The 15,989-nt window shown below is 33.3% G+C and overlaps 2 protein-coding genes across 2 annotated transcripts in view; both read right to left on the reverse strand.

Moving 5' to 3' along the window:
- The window catches only part of LOC111715294 (DNA repair protein complementing XP-G cells homolog), a 16,600-nt gene extending 3,004 nt beyond the window's left edge, over nt 1–13,596 (reverse strand). The window contains exons 1-26 of the mRNA XM_023490602.1: nt 13,433–13,596; nt 13,034–13,088; nt 12,091–12,165; nt 11,686–11,757; nt 11,133–11,214; nt 10,770–10,865; nt 10,132–10,380; nt 9,511–9,600; nt 9,192–9,379; nt 8,397–8,742; nt 7,919–8,091; nt 7,544–7,669; nt 6,737–7,078; nt 6,392–6,434; nt 6,188–6,279; nt 5,795–5,893; nt 5,469–5,541; nt 5,162–5,253; nt 4,898–4,956; nt 4,602–4,651; nt 3,615–3,656; nt 3,178–3,257; nt 2,079–2,168; nt 1,829–1,915; nt 785–914; nt 186–489 (exon numbers count right to left, since the gene is read on the reverse strand). Of these exons, the coding sequence (XP_023346370.1) occupies nt 186–489; nt 785–914; nt 1,829–1,915; nt 2,079–2,168; nt 3,178–3,257; nt 3,615–3,656; nt 4,602–4,651; nt 4,898–4,956; nt 5,162–5,253; nt 5,469–5,541; nt 5,795–5,893; nt 6,188–6,279; nt 6,392–6,434; nt 6,737–7,078; nt 7,544–7,669; nt 7,919–8,091; nt 8,397–8,742; nt 9,192–9,379; nt 9,511–9,600; nt 10,132–10,380; nt 10,770–10,865; nt 11,133–11,214; nt 11,686–11,757; nt 12,091–12,165; nt 13,034–13,088; nt 13,433–13,596 (3,299 nt within the window). The remainder of the gene's footprint in view (nt 1–185; nt 490–784; nt 915–1,828; nt 1,916–2,078; nt 2,169–3,177; nt 3,258–3,614; nt 3,657–4,601; nt 4,652–4,897; nt 4,957–5,161; nt 5,254–5,468; nt 5,542–5,794; nt 5,894–6,187; nt 6,280–6,391; nt 6,435–6,736; nt 7,079–7,543; nt 7,670–7,918; nt 8,092–8,396; nt 8,743–9,191; nt 9,380–9,510; nt 9,601–10,131; nt 10,381–10,769; nt 10,866–11,132; nt 11,215–11,685; nt 11,758–12,090; nt 12,166–13,033; nt 13,089–13,432) is intronic.
- Nucleotides 13,597–13,893: 297 nt separating this feature from the next.
- LOC111715295 (DNA repair protein complementing XP-G cells homolog) overlaps nt 13,894–15,989 on the reverse strand; it is a 3,284-nt gene continuing 1,188 nt past the window's right edge. The window contains exons 3-7 of the mRNA XM_023490603.1: nt 14,743–14,790; nt 14,332–14,440; nt 14,154–14,236; nt 14,013–14,075; nt 13,894–13,942 (exon numbers count right to left, since the gene is read on the reverse strand). Of these exons, the coding sequence (XP_023346371.1) occupies nt 13,894–13,942; nt 14,013–14,075; nt 14,154–14,236; nt 14,332–14,440; nt 14,743–14,790 (352 nt within the window). The remainder of the gene's footprint in view (nt 13,943–14,012; nt 14,076–14,153; nt 14,237–14,331; nt 14,441–14,742; nt 14,791–15,989) is intronic.

The following is a 15,989-nucleotide window of genomic DNA, read 5'->3' on the forward strand; positions in this document are numbered from 1 at the left end:
TTGTAAAATAATAGTTAAGTGGCCAATTAAAAATCTTTAGCGACATTTTATGAATAAAAGAAAAACTAGACAACAAGAATTCTGCTATTTTCTATTTCTAATTGTATGGTAAAAAAGATTTTTAAAAAAGATAAGGAAGGAAAAACGGGTTCTTATAAGTTCAAGGAAAAATTTTAAATTCTTACATTCCAGGTAGATTCGAGGTGGCAGAGCGGGAACTAGTGCTGTTTGAGGCTGCACTTGAACAGGAGGAAGCAGGAGTAGGAGCAGGAGGTTCTGAAGATATCGTAGAAGGAGTTATTGAAGAAGAAGCTGAAGATGGTTGTGGAGTAGAATCTTTCTTGGACTTTTTGGTCGTCTTAGCTTCTTTTGTGGACTTGGGGACTGTTTTAACGCGTTGTATCTTCTTAGGTGGAGTCTTTTGAGGACTTGGAAGTCCTTTTACTTTTCTGAGTGCTTCCTCAACCCGCCGACTTGTAGAAACAAGTCCTAAACAATGTTATCAGGTTGGTATTAACAATAAAGAAAGAGACAGAAAGACAATAACAAGGCCGGTTAAGCTGTAAACTTTTAAATCAACTCAAATCCTAATCTATACTCTATTTCTCTTTAAAAGAGATCTAATTTTTGACCAATTTAAAATGCAGAAAATAATAATTATAAAATAAACTCTTGATTGTTGTCTCAGAAATTTGCTAACAGAAAAGGTCTGCTGATTAGTAGTAGGTTAGGACTGTAACAGTGGCAAGGAGCGCCCTAATTTCTAATATTTCCAAAAACCAACCTGTCTCTGGTAGATTTATCCTATATGAGGAGAAGTATGTATCAATCCGTCCCTGGCTAGACCTCTGCAGGGATCTGATCACCGGCTTCAATATCTCATCAATCTGGAACTTGGTCCAACCAAACCTTTCCTAAATAATACAACATTAAACCTTTCATCTATCTATATAATAAAACAAGACATTCGTATATATATATATATATATATGTTGCCCATAACCGGCCAAACAGCTGGACCGATTGGACTGAACTTTTTTGTGGACACTCAGTGGTGGCCGGGGAGTGTTAAAGGCTAAAAAAAAATCGAACCTTAAAAAAAAAAAAAATTTCACGGGAAACGTTGGGCCCTTCAGCTAGTAGATAATAAATCATTAACTCTTTCCTAGATAATACAGCAATGAACTTTTCCTAAATAAAATTTCAGGGTTGGCATAAAAATGCAGCCCAAAAAACACACCCAAAAACCGACTAAAACACATCTGTAAGTGGGCTTTTTTGGGTTTTATTGTCATTTTTAGAATTTTTCTAATTATTGCCTTTTCTTCTCTCTTATAATGATAAAGTCTTCAAGAAATAAGGTCAAGAAATGTTTGTCAATTTGGACAGACCACATTTTAAAAAGCTCATAACAGTACTTTAATCTTTGAAATAATTTGCGGTATCTAAACTCTATCAATAAAAATATAATTCTAGAGTTTAACAATTTCAAAATTATCCTAGTCCTGGCATTTCCAAAATGTGGTCTGCCATTTTTATGCTTACAATATTACTAAAAAATTTTGTTCAGATTTTGACAATTTTTGAATTTTGGGATTATTGTTTCAAGAATCATACATGGTTATAAGAAGGTTGACGAATGAATGCTGCAAATTATTTCAAAGATAAAAGACGACCTTTAAGTCGTTTGCCACTGTCAAAGTTCGTTGGAAGTCTTACTTTCCCTACCTCTGAGGCTCACATCTCATTACCACAGTGAGGATAGACAGGTTAGAGACCTACAGGTTCGAGCGATGGATCCTGTTCAATGAATTAATAAATCAGATACCTTAGCAAAGTCTCTGACTGCTACTAGATTAGGAACAGCCCAGGTAAACTTCTCTTGGCTAGTATCAACCCTAGGGTCAGTGTACGCCTACTTAGAAAATAAACAATTCTTTATCACTCACTCAATTTAAAAATAGCATTTACAAGATCTGAAGTATAGCAGCTTATGTCCAAATGCAAAATTATTTTAATTTAATAAATTAGTAAGAGACAAAATGGCGAGGTAAGATAAATATTGATTGTTTACATTCCTGCATAACAGCCTGACTTGGAAATCCTCGAGTTAATTTGAGTTTGCGAAGTTTCTCCCGAACCTGGTTCCCAACCGGCATTCCGTACTCCTAGGGTTATAATAAATCTTGACTAATTTTAATTCTTCACTTGATTTTTTGTAACTTTTAAGTGATCCTTCATTTATAGATTGGCATATCAAATTTACAAAACTACTGATTTAAACATTTTTCTAATCTATAATGATTGAACTCAAATCAAATCAAGAAGCCAAAGAGATACGCATAGGTACTTGATTGAAAGTATTTCACAATGTTTACATGTAAAAACTATGTTAGCTAGCAGATGTGTGTCTTTCTATGAGACTATAGAAGCAAGTTATAAGCTTTGCATTAGATTTCTTTCTAATTTATGTAAAATGACCTCAACACAGTTCTTGGCAGAAATTTATTTTCTATTGCGAATGATTGTTCTGTAAATCCTTCGGATCTTAGTAAAATGAAATATTTTGATGTCCCATTGGAACATGAATGGAAATTTCCAGTTTTACAAGAACTTTTAAATACAAGAATGAATAATTTATATGTTGAAGGATTCGATGATTACGTAATAACTGAAATGATAAATATGTTATGTAGTGAGAAAAAATCAATGTTTTCTATTTGTACTGATTTTGCATATTTTTTCTCTTTTCTTTTGGAAACCTGTATTTTCAAAAAATTTATTTAAACAAATTTAAACTACACCATTTATATATGTATTTATATCTTTGTGTGTGAATAAATCTTTATAATAATAATTTCCGAATACTGTTTCAGAAATGATGAGTAGTTTTTATAAAGCGCGAGGTTGGATTACATTATCTCTATGATCTGTGATATGTTTAAATCTATTGTTCTTTACGATCCTGGAGTTATAGAGGCACAACTTTATAAATTGTGTACAAAGCAATATTCAAATAAGCATATACAAGCATATATAAGCACGGTATTGAACCTACGTCCCCTGCATTGATACTCAGTTAATGTTTTAAGAGTGTAATTGTGCACAGGACATCTCATTCTTAAACTGTAGGGTCACTTAAGACCACGTCTATGATTCCCTTTTTACGTGCCTTACCTTTCCAAAATCTGAATGAAATTTATCCCACCAGGATTTCATTTGAAGCAAAGGTTCCAGGCCCTCGCCAGGGAATTCACCTGGGCAGATAGATAGATCGATAGATAGATAGATATAGATAGTTAGATATATGGTGATTGATGGACAGTAAGATAAATAGATAGTGATGGATAGATAGATAAATAGATGGTTATATATAGTTAGATAGCTGTTGATAGATAGATATATATATGGCGATAAATAGATAGATATATGGTGATGGATGGATGGATAGATAAAAAGATAGTAGTAGATAAATAGAGAAATATATAGTTATAGATAGATAGATAGATAGATAGATAGATAGATAGATAAATAGATAGATAGATAGATGATAGATAAATATAAGGCGATGGATAGGTTAAAAGATGGTGATAAATAGATTGAGATAAACCTACCTATTATCTCTAAAGCAGTAACTGGTCCAACCCCCTCAACACCTGACACAAAGAAAATTAGTTTTTAGACCATTGTCATTGTCCCCTAACCATAGTGCTTGTCCCACCCCCCCTAGTTTAGTGTCAGTCCCCTAGCCGCAGCAGTTGTCGCTGAACCACAGGGCTGATCACCTAATCCTAGTGTTTGTCTCCTAGCTGCAGTGTTTGTCACCTAGCTGCAGCGTTATTCCCCTAGCTGCAGCGTTATTCCCCTAGCCGCAGCGTTATTCCCCAAGCTGCAGGGTATTCCCCTAGATGCAGCGTTATTCCCCTAGCCGCAGCGTTATTCCCCAAGCTGCAGGGTATTCCCCTAGATGCAGCGTTATTTCCCTAGCTGCAGCGTTTTTCCCCTAGCTTCAGCGTTTTTCCCCTAGCTGCAGCGTTTGTCACCTAGCTGCAGCGTTATTCCCCTAGCCGCAGCGCTGATCCCCTAACTGCAGTACTGGTACAATAACCCACAATAGGATATTTAGACTCCGACTTACATGACAAATTTACCCCAAGAGAAAACATGTGTAAAAAACTAACCAAAAAGTAACATGTTAAAATCATTTTCCTTTTTTCTCTCAGGATTAACATATTGCAAGCAGGGGTCCATATAATTCCCAAAAAAGCTGATTTTCTCGATCCCAAAATAATTTTTTGCCCCCAACTTAAAAAAAATGCCCCCAATTAAAAAAAAATTTTCAAATTCCACTAACACCTTTGCCCACAATTAAAGAATTTACCCCCATTTCTTTCAAATTTGTCAATCCCAAATGGGATTGAAAAAGGAATTATATGGACCCCTGATTGCAAGGGGTAATGAAAGCAAACTTTACCAGAATACAGATTTTAAAATGTTGGAAGTTTAAAAAAGCGAACTAAACCTATACACAAAATTCTGGTCGCACCATTACAAGGTAAATTGAATTTAAACTGAAAGCGAAATCAGAGAGAGGAAAATACCTTCTGTGTAATCACTTCCAGTCAGCATAGCCAGTAGAATTAACTTGTCTCTGAAATAAAATCTCAAGTTTTATTCAATTAATAACAAAACAAAGAGATAATTTTATTAATATTATGCCATTACGATGATTTATGAAACATGATGATGTCAAAGCCCCCTTTATAACATTTTCTACTACCCCGGGCGTTCATGTATGAATCTATTAATGTAAATAATTCTTAAAAATATATAACCTTAAACTGTGTTTAGAGTTTTATGGATTCTCTTTTCAGTTTAAACTAGTTTTAAAAGATACCTGCCCAGACCAAAATGATGAGAGATTTCCTCATAATTAAACATTTCCACATGCTTTTCCTAAAAACACAGCTATTGTAAGGGTTAAGAAGCATAAGAAGCAAAAATTAATTACTTTTAACAAATTTTTATTTTTAACTTAACCAAAATTAAATTTTTTTTACCCAAACATTATCTCTTCAAAATCATTTAAATCATTTAAAATCAATTTTGCTTAAAGAAAATATAAGATAACTATGATAATATTAATAATTTTATAAGTTACCTGATTGAAGAAGTTTTTATAAACCTTTTTCCCCCCGAAAAGCCAGATATCTGAATCATCTGTTATAGTACCGTGAGTCAACCCTGTGTCATCTGAAACAAAATGATTTATACCAACAACAAAATATTTTAAAAGGAGTGTTCGCGAAATATTAATAAGTGGGAAATGGGGTAATCCTTAATTAATTATTATCAGAATTTGGTTAGATTTGTTGAGAACTAAATCAAAAAATTACAAAAAATTATTATTTATTTCTCTCGCCCCTAATAAAATGCTTGAACAGTCCCTTTTCATGTAGACAAGATACCTAGGAAAGCACACTGTGCTTCTGCTTCTGTTGGAGCAACTATCCAGGGGATTCCAAATAACTGAAGCAGCTCCTGAAAGCAATCAATCAATCAATCAATCAATCAATCAATCAACCAACCAACCAACCAACCAACCAACCAACCAACCAACCAACCAACCAACCAACCAACCAACCAACCAACCAACCAATCAATCAATCATCCAAGCGTCAGTTAGTTGTCAGACGATCAATCAATAAATCAGTCAATCAACCACCCAAACGGTCAGTAAATTAGTCCTATCAAACCAAACATTTAATCAATCATCTTGTTCTTAACCTGTTACCTGACACTCAGAATACATTTGATCTGTTATACTATTCGCCACTCTGTCAGCTTTAACCATCTCCGCAACCAGACTTTCATTTTCCCGCGCTAACTCAGCCTGGAAAAGTTGCGGCAGTTGAACAGGTTGGTATTTTCCCGCCATTTGTTTAAAATCTTGAGGATACGTTTAAGTTTTAAGAGAAAGGGTCAATGGGTTTTAGGGGGGGGGGATTTTCCGGAATATATGTAATATTTTATACAACATATTTTACAGGGTGAGTAAAAAAAATGTGATTAGCGGCGCCTTGTGCAAAATTGTACCTTTTTTGTGCAAATCTCCTGTATAAAGTGTTTTTTCAATATATTTTTTTTTTTTTTTTTGGTACTCCTAGTCCTATGGTACTAAACCAACCTGAATGGCGTAAAGTTCCGCTTCCTCTGCCCCATCAGTTATTTCATTAGGATCATCAGGATCATCTACAACTTCCTCAAACCTCCGAGATCCTTCAAGAATGATCGAATGAAGTTATAATTCAAATAATTTTTCGATTTTGAATGACAAAACATTACAAAAATGTACAATAACAGTTAAACTGTTGCATTCACAAAAAAATACCTTGAATCTCCTCATTCATTACATCGACCACAGGCAATTTGTCCTGAAATTTTAATGCTATTGAAGGGAGTGCTTGCGAAAAATGAAAGGGAAGTTTATGAATGTCAACCATTGTCTCCTTAAAGACGCAACAGATCTAAATAAAATTAATAGCGATCGAATCGTAATTTGATTAGGATTCAGCCTTACCCCCTCTTTCAATTTTTGAAAAACACTCCTTTTAAGTTTGTAAAAAAGTAATCATAATAATAAGCAAAACTTAAGTTAAAAAGTTGTGTCAGGGCACCCTAATATTTGATTTTAAAGGTAACAAAAATTAATATTAAAAATGAAAGATCAGGAAACCTTCGAGCTTCTGGAAAATCCTGGAACTGAAGAGGAAAAAATCACCGAAGAATTTAAATTATCCTTAGATTTCTCCTTTTCTCCAATATTGCTTTGTTGCTGAAGCGTAGGGGTAGCACTGGATTTTTTAGAAATTAATCCCTCCTCTAAAAGGATTTTATCCCGATATGTTTCAGCCTTGAGAGATTTAATCCCTAATTTTCTCAGATCCTCATCCCCAACTTCATCATCAAACTCATCATCCTCCTCCTTGTCCTCCTTGGTGACAAGGATGTCCTCGTTATTGTAGTTGATGCTGGTGAACCTGAGCAGACGGTCTGCAGCCTCCCTCTCCTTCATCTCCTAGAAAACCATGGTCACATATATTTTTTTAACTCCTCGATAAAATATTTACTGAATAAGAATTTGGATAAAAAGGACATCTCAAAGAGTGGGTGCACTTGGTCTAATTATGTTTGGTCAATTTACATAAGACCAATTTACATTTGGCCAATTTACATTTAGCTAATTTACATTTGGCCGATTTACATTTGGCCAATTTACATTTGGCTAATTTACATTTAGCCAATTTACATTTGGCAAATTTACATTTGGCCAATTTACATTTGGCCAAATTACACTTGGCCAATTTACATTTCGTCCATCATACATTTCATCCATCATACATTTGGTCAATACATACATTATTTTTACTGTCAACTGCATTGAACCTAAGTTTTAATTTTTTAAGAAACATTTTTCTTATTTTAATCAAAAATAATTTGTAAACTTTTTTAGAAATCGTTTTTAATATTTGTAAATACTGACCTTCACAAGATTTTCTTGCTCCAGATCAATCTCAGTTTTCTCATTAGTGTCATTTCTGGCCTTCTTTGCAGCAGCAGCAGCAGGACTGCCTTCTTCAGAGCTTCTCTTACTACCTTTAGTCGGGCTCTAGCGGATAAATTTCATCAAATTTTTTATTTATTAAATCAATCTAGAAATCATTAAATGAATGAGAATTAATAAGTCAATGAATTAATAAATTAACAAATGAGACAGTGAATCAAAAAATAAATTAATTTGCATCAACAATGTCAATGTCAGCCATTAAATGAAATAAAGACCAATGAACGAGTCTATAAATTGATAGCACAATCCAACGAAATATTCTAATAAATCAATCAATAAATCCAACCCTACCTCTGCTATTGCCTGTTCGGCGTATTTAGACGCAACCTTGAACCAAAGATGGGAACTTGATCTCATAGCCTTAGCTACCTCTTCCACTTCAGCACCTTCATCGACATCCTCTTCATTAACAACTTCATCACCCTCTTCATCATCCTGAGTATCAGCAACATCCTTCTGTACTTCTAGAAAAAAACTTCCTAACAATAGTTTTCTATAATTATTTTATTTTCTTTAGGTTTTATTCTCAGAATCAGGACAAAATAAGTGAATTTTTGGGCAACAAGTATCAAAAGGGATCTTTCCTTTTCACGTGAAATTTGTTTTATCAGAGCATCTAACCCCTTCCCCCCCGTCCCCGTAATTCTTTAAAATATATACCAAGGCCGTCAAAGCATTTCACTTTTGCCTAAAATTGATTAATATTATCTAACTGTTAACTAAGTATTATCTAACTGTTAGCTAGTTATTTTTTGTTTTCCTTAAATACCTGAAATGATCGGTTTTGCAGGATGCACTATTGATTTCTTTTCCAGCTTGTCTCGCGCAGATTTAGATATCATTGAGAACATGTCTCTTTCCTTATCTAGTTTCTGAACTTGCTGAAGCAGGTCTTCGATCTCGGTTCGATCCTTGGATACGGCTTCAAGAGAATTTGATGCAGGTTCAACAGATTTGGATACTTTAGGAGAGTTGGTGGTATTGCTGGGAATAATAATAGTAACACTAACAGGGGAGGAATCAAGAAGAGTCAAAGACACTGGTTTAATTAGATTGGATTCTGGGTTTTCAACTTTACTAATAATTTCTTCCAGTTTTGCTACGTTTCCAGTATCCTAAAAATTAAGGATCATTAACAAAACATGTTCTTTTTTACCAAAAAGTTTGTGAGACAAAATTCAGTTTTAATTTTTCAGCTTTTATTATGCTTTTTGTCGATTTTTTTGGCCAAATACTAAAAATATTTGAAAATACATCGTAATTGAGAATGGAGGGAGAGGGTTTCATAATCAATAAATAAAATAAAAAAACCACCATCATCCAAATTGCATAATCACCCACACAGGATGAGACGACTGTAGATAATTTATGCTGTTTATTCCTTATATTTAGGATTCCCTGTAACTATAAACTTGTTTTTCTCTTTTCCAAATCATTTAATAAACCATTAATAGACTACAATTAAAACAGAAACCTTCATTTCACCAAATTTAAAGAGTTTCAGGTCGTCTTTACTGTGTCATCCTTTGTTAATTGTGGGTGACCCAGTATTAAAAATGGTTGCCTGAAAAATGTCTGAAAAGAGGTCATCTACTGGAGGTTTTGATGTATCGGTGTTGCTTCCGGAATCCTCGGAACTATCGGACATAATCCCCACATCATCACCTCCCCCACTGTCGGAGGATTCACTCATTACTCCGACGTCGGACACCGGTGATTTCTTCGATATATCTCCGCCATTGTTGTAAATTTCTACAAAATATTTTCAATGTTTTGAAAGAATGAAAAAAAGAAGACATTGTATTAAAACAGATTGTAAAAATCGTTGTTAGACACCTCTTTGCAAAAACGTAACAATTCTTTATACAAAAGGAGATATTTACCCATCATTGAATATTGTTGAGTTTTTGTCTCCAGTTTAGAACTAACTGTAAGCTTATCTAAATCATCCTCTGTATCGCTGATAACCTCCTCTGCTCAAAATGCCAACTTGACTCGAAATTCAATATATAAAACTCTTAAAAATGTGTTAAACGTTCCTTTATTTAAATACTAGCCTGGGAACCCAGCGTTGTCCAGGTTACTCATAGTTACTCCCGCCGTTTACCCGCACTTGCTCGTACATTATGATTTTAGCTATTTTTAACCCTATAAAACTCGCTCAACTTAGAATCTCAAAACGTAGCTAAGAACATTTCCGTGGTTCTGCTGAGTTCCCCCAATCAAAATTTGAGGCAAATCGGTCAAGAGGTTCATGAGTTATGATCAGACATCCAAACAACCAGAGATTACTCCTTATATAAATGGATTAACATTTTTAACCATTCAAACTTTATTTAAGCATTGGTAATGAATTACAAATAAATATTTGTTTTTCCATCTAAAATTCCTTTTCGAAATTTTCATAATTTCATTCTGAAAGTCAACAAGTAAAAAAAGTTTCATCTAAACGTACTGCCAAGTTTAACCCCCTAACATAAATTTACACATATTCAGCATTTTCCCTTTTATTTCTTTTTTGATGGAAGACTGACCGCCAAACCTATTACTTGTAATAAAAGACGCAGCAGGAAGCAGCAAAATGTCGTCGTCTTCGATAATTTGAATGTCGTTTTCAGATTTAACCGGCTTCCCACCGGTTGGTTTCGAGTAAGTTTTGAATGGTTTTGACGAGGATGAACCAGAAATAAGATTCAAGGGTTTAGTGCCTCCTTCTTGCTTTATCAAGGTGTAAAGCTCCTCCTGGGAGGGCCCTAAATATTTGTTAACATTATAAAAACCTTTTTTAAATCAGAATTAATATTAAACACAGAAAACATTATTCCCCTGGGGTTTGAAAATGTAGTTTGTCAAATCAAATCAAATCAAATCAAATCAAATCAAATCAAATCATGAGTGTTAGGGAGTTTTGTAAAGGGAGGGGAAGTGCATGGAAGAGGGGGGGGGGTGCAATTTGTAAAGGATATGGGAAGGGGATGGAAGCAGGGTGGTAGTGGGGGAGTTGCAAGCGGAACTTGCTCATATAAAGCGATTTTTATTTTATATTAATCTAACTAAAATGTCATGACACAAAAATCATGAAGGTCCTGAAACGAATTAATCTCAGCACTTTATTTGACCTGAGAGTCCAGCCCTTGTTTACCTGGATCGGTTAACGAGAGTGCAATGGCTTGAGCCAACTGTTCCTCTTCAGAATCTACTTCGCAGCTGTTCTTTCTCGCCTTCTCTAATTCATCTGCTGACAAAGATTTTTTTAAATAAAAAAGTCAAAATAAAAAAATCAAAGAGAAGCATGCACGATTCAAAACTGTACCCTTAGAAACAATATCCTTCGTTGTTAATGATGGATAAAACCGCACTTTTCTTCAGAAATCAAAATATAAAAGCATCAGATAGAAAAAAAGATATGTTCAACGTTCATAATTTTTACTCTATCATCTAAAATCTACAAAAATAAAATGAGAAAGTAAAAAAATGTATTGTTCATTGTGAGCTCCTGAGCTACCTGGTGGAATATCCATGAGCTCCCTCTCCTCCTCCATCAACTCAAGCATCCTCCTCCTCTCCTCTTCCTTAGCAGCCTTCTCCTGCAATCAATGAATAAATAAACCAATCAATCAACAAATCAACAAATCAATCAATCAACCAATTAAACAATCCATTCATTTATTAAAAAAATCAATTAATTAAACAATCCATACATTTATCAATCAATTAATAAAAAAAGAACAATTAATAAATAAATAAAAAAGATACATCAATTATCAATTAATCAATCACTTAATCAATATAAAACACAATCAATCATTCGTTCAAACAACCCATATATGTATCCACCAAAATAGCAACCCAATTAAGACAATTGAACTAAACTATCAACAAACCAGATTACCATTTTTCAAAACAAAAGAATTAAATTAATAAAAGAATGAAATGATAAAAGAATTGAATGAATGAATAAATGAATGAAAGAATATATGATGGAACTAAAAGAATCAATTAATTAATCCTTAAATGAAGAAACTAATAAATCAATCAATCAATCAATCAATTGTTACCTGAGCCTCTCTAAGCTGAACAGCCTGTAACCCTGCTGCGTAAACTAGCGTGGAACCCGAGTTAGAATTCACCTTTACCCAACCAGAGAGATTTTAAACAAGAAAAGAAATAAATAAATCTTCACAGTCAGGGATAAAATGACAACATAAATAAGGGTGTAGGAATCAGAATTGATATTTATTTTTGAAATTCATTTTTTGCAATAAAATTTATTCATTACACACAAAAGTATATTTTTTGTGTAGTACACTAAATTTTAATTATTTTACCCTAAAATTTGTTTATTTTACACTTTGCCATAAAGAAAATTTTCTTTGGAGGAATTTTTTTTTTGGGATAAAAAGTGTTTGATGGAAAAAAATCCCAGTTTAAAATGATTTAACAATGAAAAGTTTTCTAGTTTCCTTTCTAATCTCTTTCTTGATGGATTTTAAGGCGGACAGATCACCAACAAATAGTTCCTGATTAAATCTCTCATCCTAGATAGATGGATAGATGGATAGATGGATAGATAGATAGATAGATAGATAGATAGATAGATTCAGAGATCTCCAACAAATTTCTCATCCCAGATATATAAATAGACAAGAACAGACAAAACAAAATTGGATCGATTAAATTAGACATTGACCTGGACATTGGACAGCCTTCTAAATCCGTTATTAATATTTTAGTTTTTGACTTTTTAAAGCTCAAAAAATATTTGACAAATTTAACATAATTTAAAAAGGTAATTTATTTTTAATATGATGACAAGAAAATGTTAACTATTATTAGTTTTCTAGACTTCTATTTTAACTTTTAATAGTGGTTCTATCGTTTGTAAAATGTAAAACAAAAACAAGAAAAGTTCGCGGATTCAATAATATTTTTTCGCGCAATTTTAAAATTCTACCAAAATCGAATACTTTTGGACATAAGGGAATTGAGTCTTTTCCACAAACTCTGATTTTCTAAACACCATATCTTTGTAATCCAATGCCAAAGACCTTATATATTTCAAACTATGAATTCTGCTAGATAAAATAATGTAAGTTTGAAATATTAAAGGTTTACACTATCAGCTTACCAAAATATAGGGATTAAAACATTTGTGTGTGCGACAAAGACTTAATTACTTTTTGTAATTTTGAACATCCATATTCCTTAAACTTTCCCTGGGGTCATGTGAGATCCCACAAAAATTTGGGCCCGATCGGTTTAGCCGTTTTGACGTTTACTGGATACAAACCAACAAGCACCCAGACAGACAAGCAAAGTACATATATATATAGATTAGCAAAATATTTGGAAACAAAGTGAGTAAATGCCACACCTGCAGAATTTGTGAGAAAAAAATTAACTTACATGAGACGAATTTAAGGTTTTCTTAACCCTCTCCAACGTGTTCTGTATACCACGTCTGAATTATTATTATTATTATTATTATTATTATTATTATCTAAAAGACAACAAGTCGTTCTATTTAATATTAAAACATATCACAACATGTGGAATTCGAGGGAAAGTTTCTTCGGCTGAATATAAACGAAAAAGGTAAAAAAAATTTATGAAAAAAAACAAACTTTTTTGGGGTAAAAAGTGTAAAAAAGGAGACACTTTTTTCCTTTCTCGTCCTTTATAACTTCATAAAGCAGTCCTCCAATATCATGGAGATAGGGAGGGAGGGAGGAGGGGAGGGAGAAGGGAGGGAGGAGGGAAGGGAGGAGAGATAATTATTCAAAATGAAAACCTCTGTAAATGTACCTAAGAATATCATATTGATGTCCCTGAGGTAGAGTTTTGAACTTTTCGGAGTTAACGTCAAGGTTGTAGATGTCCGAGGTGTCTAGACCCACCCTGTCTGCCACCTCATACACCTCATTCTCATCATCATCATCATCAGTTCCTGCAGTTGAAGGAACTGTCATCTTTTATTTAGATGACCCTTTATTGAAAAGGGAGTGTTCGTGAATAATGAAAATTGGAATTAAATTTGAAATCGATCAAATTCTATTTTTATCTATTGTGTCTGCAGTGAGCAATCAGAAAATTGTAAATCGGTTTCAGCAAAGTAGTCCAGTAACCTCTAGGATTTGTTATGTCGCAGTTAAAGCATAAAATCCTATCATGATTTTTAATGTTTTGGGGGGAAAAANATGTATATATTTAAATACTTGGGACATAAAATGTCGTCATCCAACTATGAGTTTGGCCCACTTTAGTATTTAATCACTTTGACATTTATCTTCCTTATCCACAGTTTTAAGGGTCTCACTGTATAAGATTTATTTTAAAGTTTTCTTTAGTGACGATAAAATTCTGAATTTTAAAATATTTTACCAACCTTAAAATATTATGAATTCCTTCTGTTCCTTTTTTTGCAACCTTCTCTATTGCATATGTCTGCCTAAATCAATCAATCAATCAATCAAGCGATAAATTAATCAATCAACCAATCTAAATAGGAAAAGGTCAACTTGTTTACCTTTTAAGTTTCTGAGCTATAGCCTGGCTTTTTAAATAGTTTTCCAATATCTTAGCGCTGGCTGCATTAGCTTTTCTTGAAACCTAGCAATAGAACAATACTGTATGTTTAAGGAAAAAGTTTTTTCTGCTTTCAAAAGCTGATATCGGTGGTAGTTGGTTTACAGAATCTGATTAACCTTGGACTTGCGCATTCGTCGCCTGATCAGGGTATCTCTCTTCAGCTGTGGAGGTTGACCGTCAAACACAAAAACTGGTTTTATCCGGTAGAACAGTAACTTACACACCCTAGACAGATGAAAGGTAGATTGACAGATAAGAATAAGAAATAAGAGGTTAAATATAAAAGCCCCCCCCCCCCACNAAAAGCCCCCCCCCCCACCCCCGATATGGGAAATAGGTATACAGATAAAGAGATAAAAGACGGATAAATAAACAGAAAGAAGGACATAGATGGACAGATAGATAGGCAAATAAGACAGACAGATAGAAGGATAAATATTATATTTAAAATAATATTGAATGAGGTGAATAAATTTATCAAGGATATGTAAATCTATGAATTCTTAAAATAAGGAAAGAAGTCAAACCTATGGTATAGACCCAGCAAATGTCCATGTGGAACTGCATTCCCTGTTCTGAAAATAAACAGATTTTTTCTACAATTTTAAGCAAAAGTGAAAATTGTGTTTTAATTTTCAAACCAGTTGAAGTGACCCTAAATTAAATAAGGGTTTAGTACAATCTCTAAAGTTTATCTTTAAATTAGAATAAGCAATATTTTCTTAATAAGTTATTTTTTGTACTAAAGCATTTCTACAAATAGTAGATTTTTGCACAAGCAAGAAAACAGCCACTTTTCATTGAACCAAAAATATATATGTTAGGTTACTTTTTTATCACTTGGATAACAGGGGAAATGAGTTTCGATGCTTAGTACTTACTGAGGGGAAAAAAGAAAAAATTGAACATGAGAAAATCAAGTTTTCACCCTTTTGTAAAATTCCCCCCCCCACCAAAAAAAAAATCGACAAATTAAAAGAAGCCTCCACTGAGAACAAAAATTTAAAAAGAAGAGAGGAAAACTTTTGTTTTAAGAAAACATAAACCCTCGTTTTTTTCTTAATTAAATTTGAAATCGATCAAATTCTATTTTTATCTATTGTGTCTGCAGTGAGCAATCAGAAAATTGTAAATCGGTTTCAGCAAAGTAGTCCAGTAACCTCTAGGATTTGTTATGTCGCAGTTAAAGCATAAAATCCTATCATGATTTTTAATGTTTTGGGGGGAAAAAATTGAAAATTAACATTAATTGGTTTAAGCTTTTTCACCTTTTTACGCAAAAATTGAATAATTTTTCTCTGCAGGTCATATAATTTTCCAAATTCAGCGAAACAAAATATCTGGAGAAAAAAATTTGTTTCCCAGAGTGAAGGGGAAGGGGGGAGGATTATTTTTGAAGAAAATATATACCCCTGAATATACCTGAATCCATAATAAACCCAGATTGAGGAGGAAGATCTGGAAGTTCAAATAAATCTTTCTCCTTCACATTACTTCTCTGACTAGAAAAAAATCGAATTTTTACGAAAAAAATTAGTTTTTAGCTTATGTTTCCATGGATGTCCTGAAAAAAACCCAACATTTATCCAAAGTGAATAAATACTAAAGTGGAACAGACTAAGGCAACGACGACAGGTTGGGCCATAAGGTTTTATTTGGTTTGGAAATAATTGCATGAAAAGATTTCTTTTGGAAAGTAAAGACTAGAAAAAATAGACTAAGGACCCATGTAAATGTCGTCTTTAGCTAGAACTTCAAAATTTTCATAATCAAA

The sequence above is a fragment of the Eurytemora carolleeae genome, unplaced genomic scaffold, assembly GCF_000591075.1.
Source record: "Eurytemora carolleeae unplaced genomic scaffold, Eaff_2.0 scaffold1751, whole genome shotgun sequence".
Lineage (NCBI taxonomy): Eukaryota > Metazoa > Arthropoda > Copepoda > Calanoida > Temoridae > Eurytemora > Eurytemora carolleeae.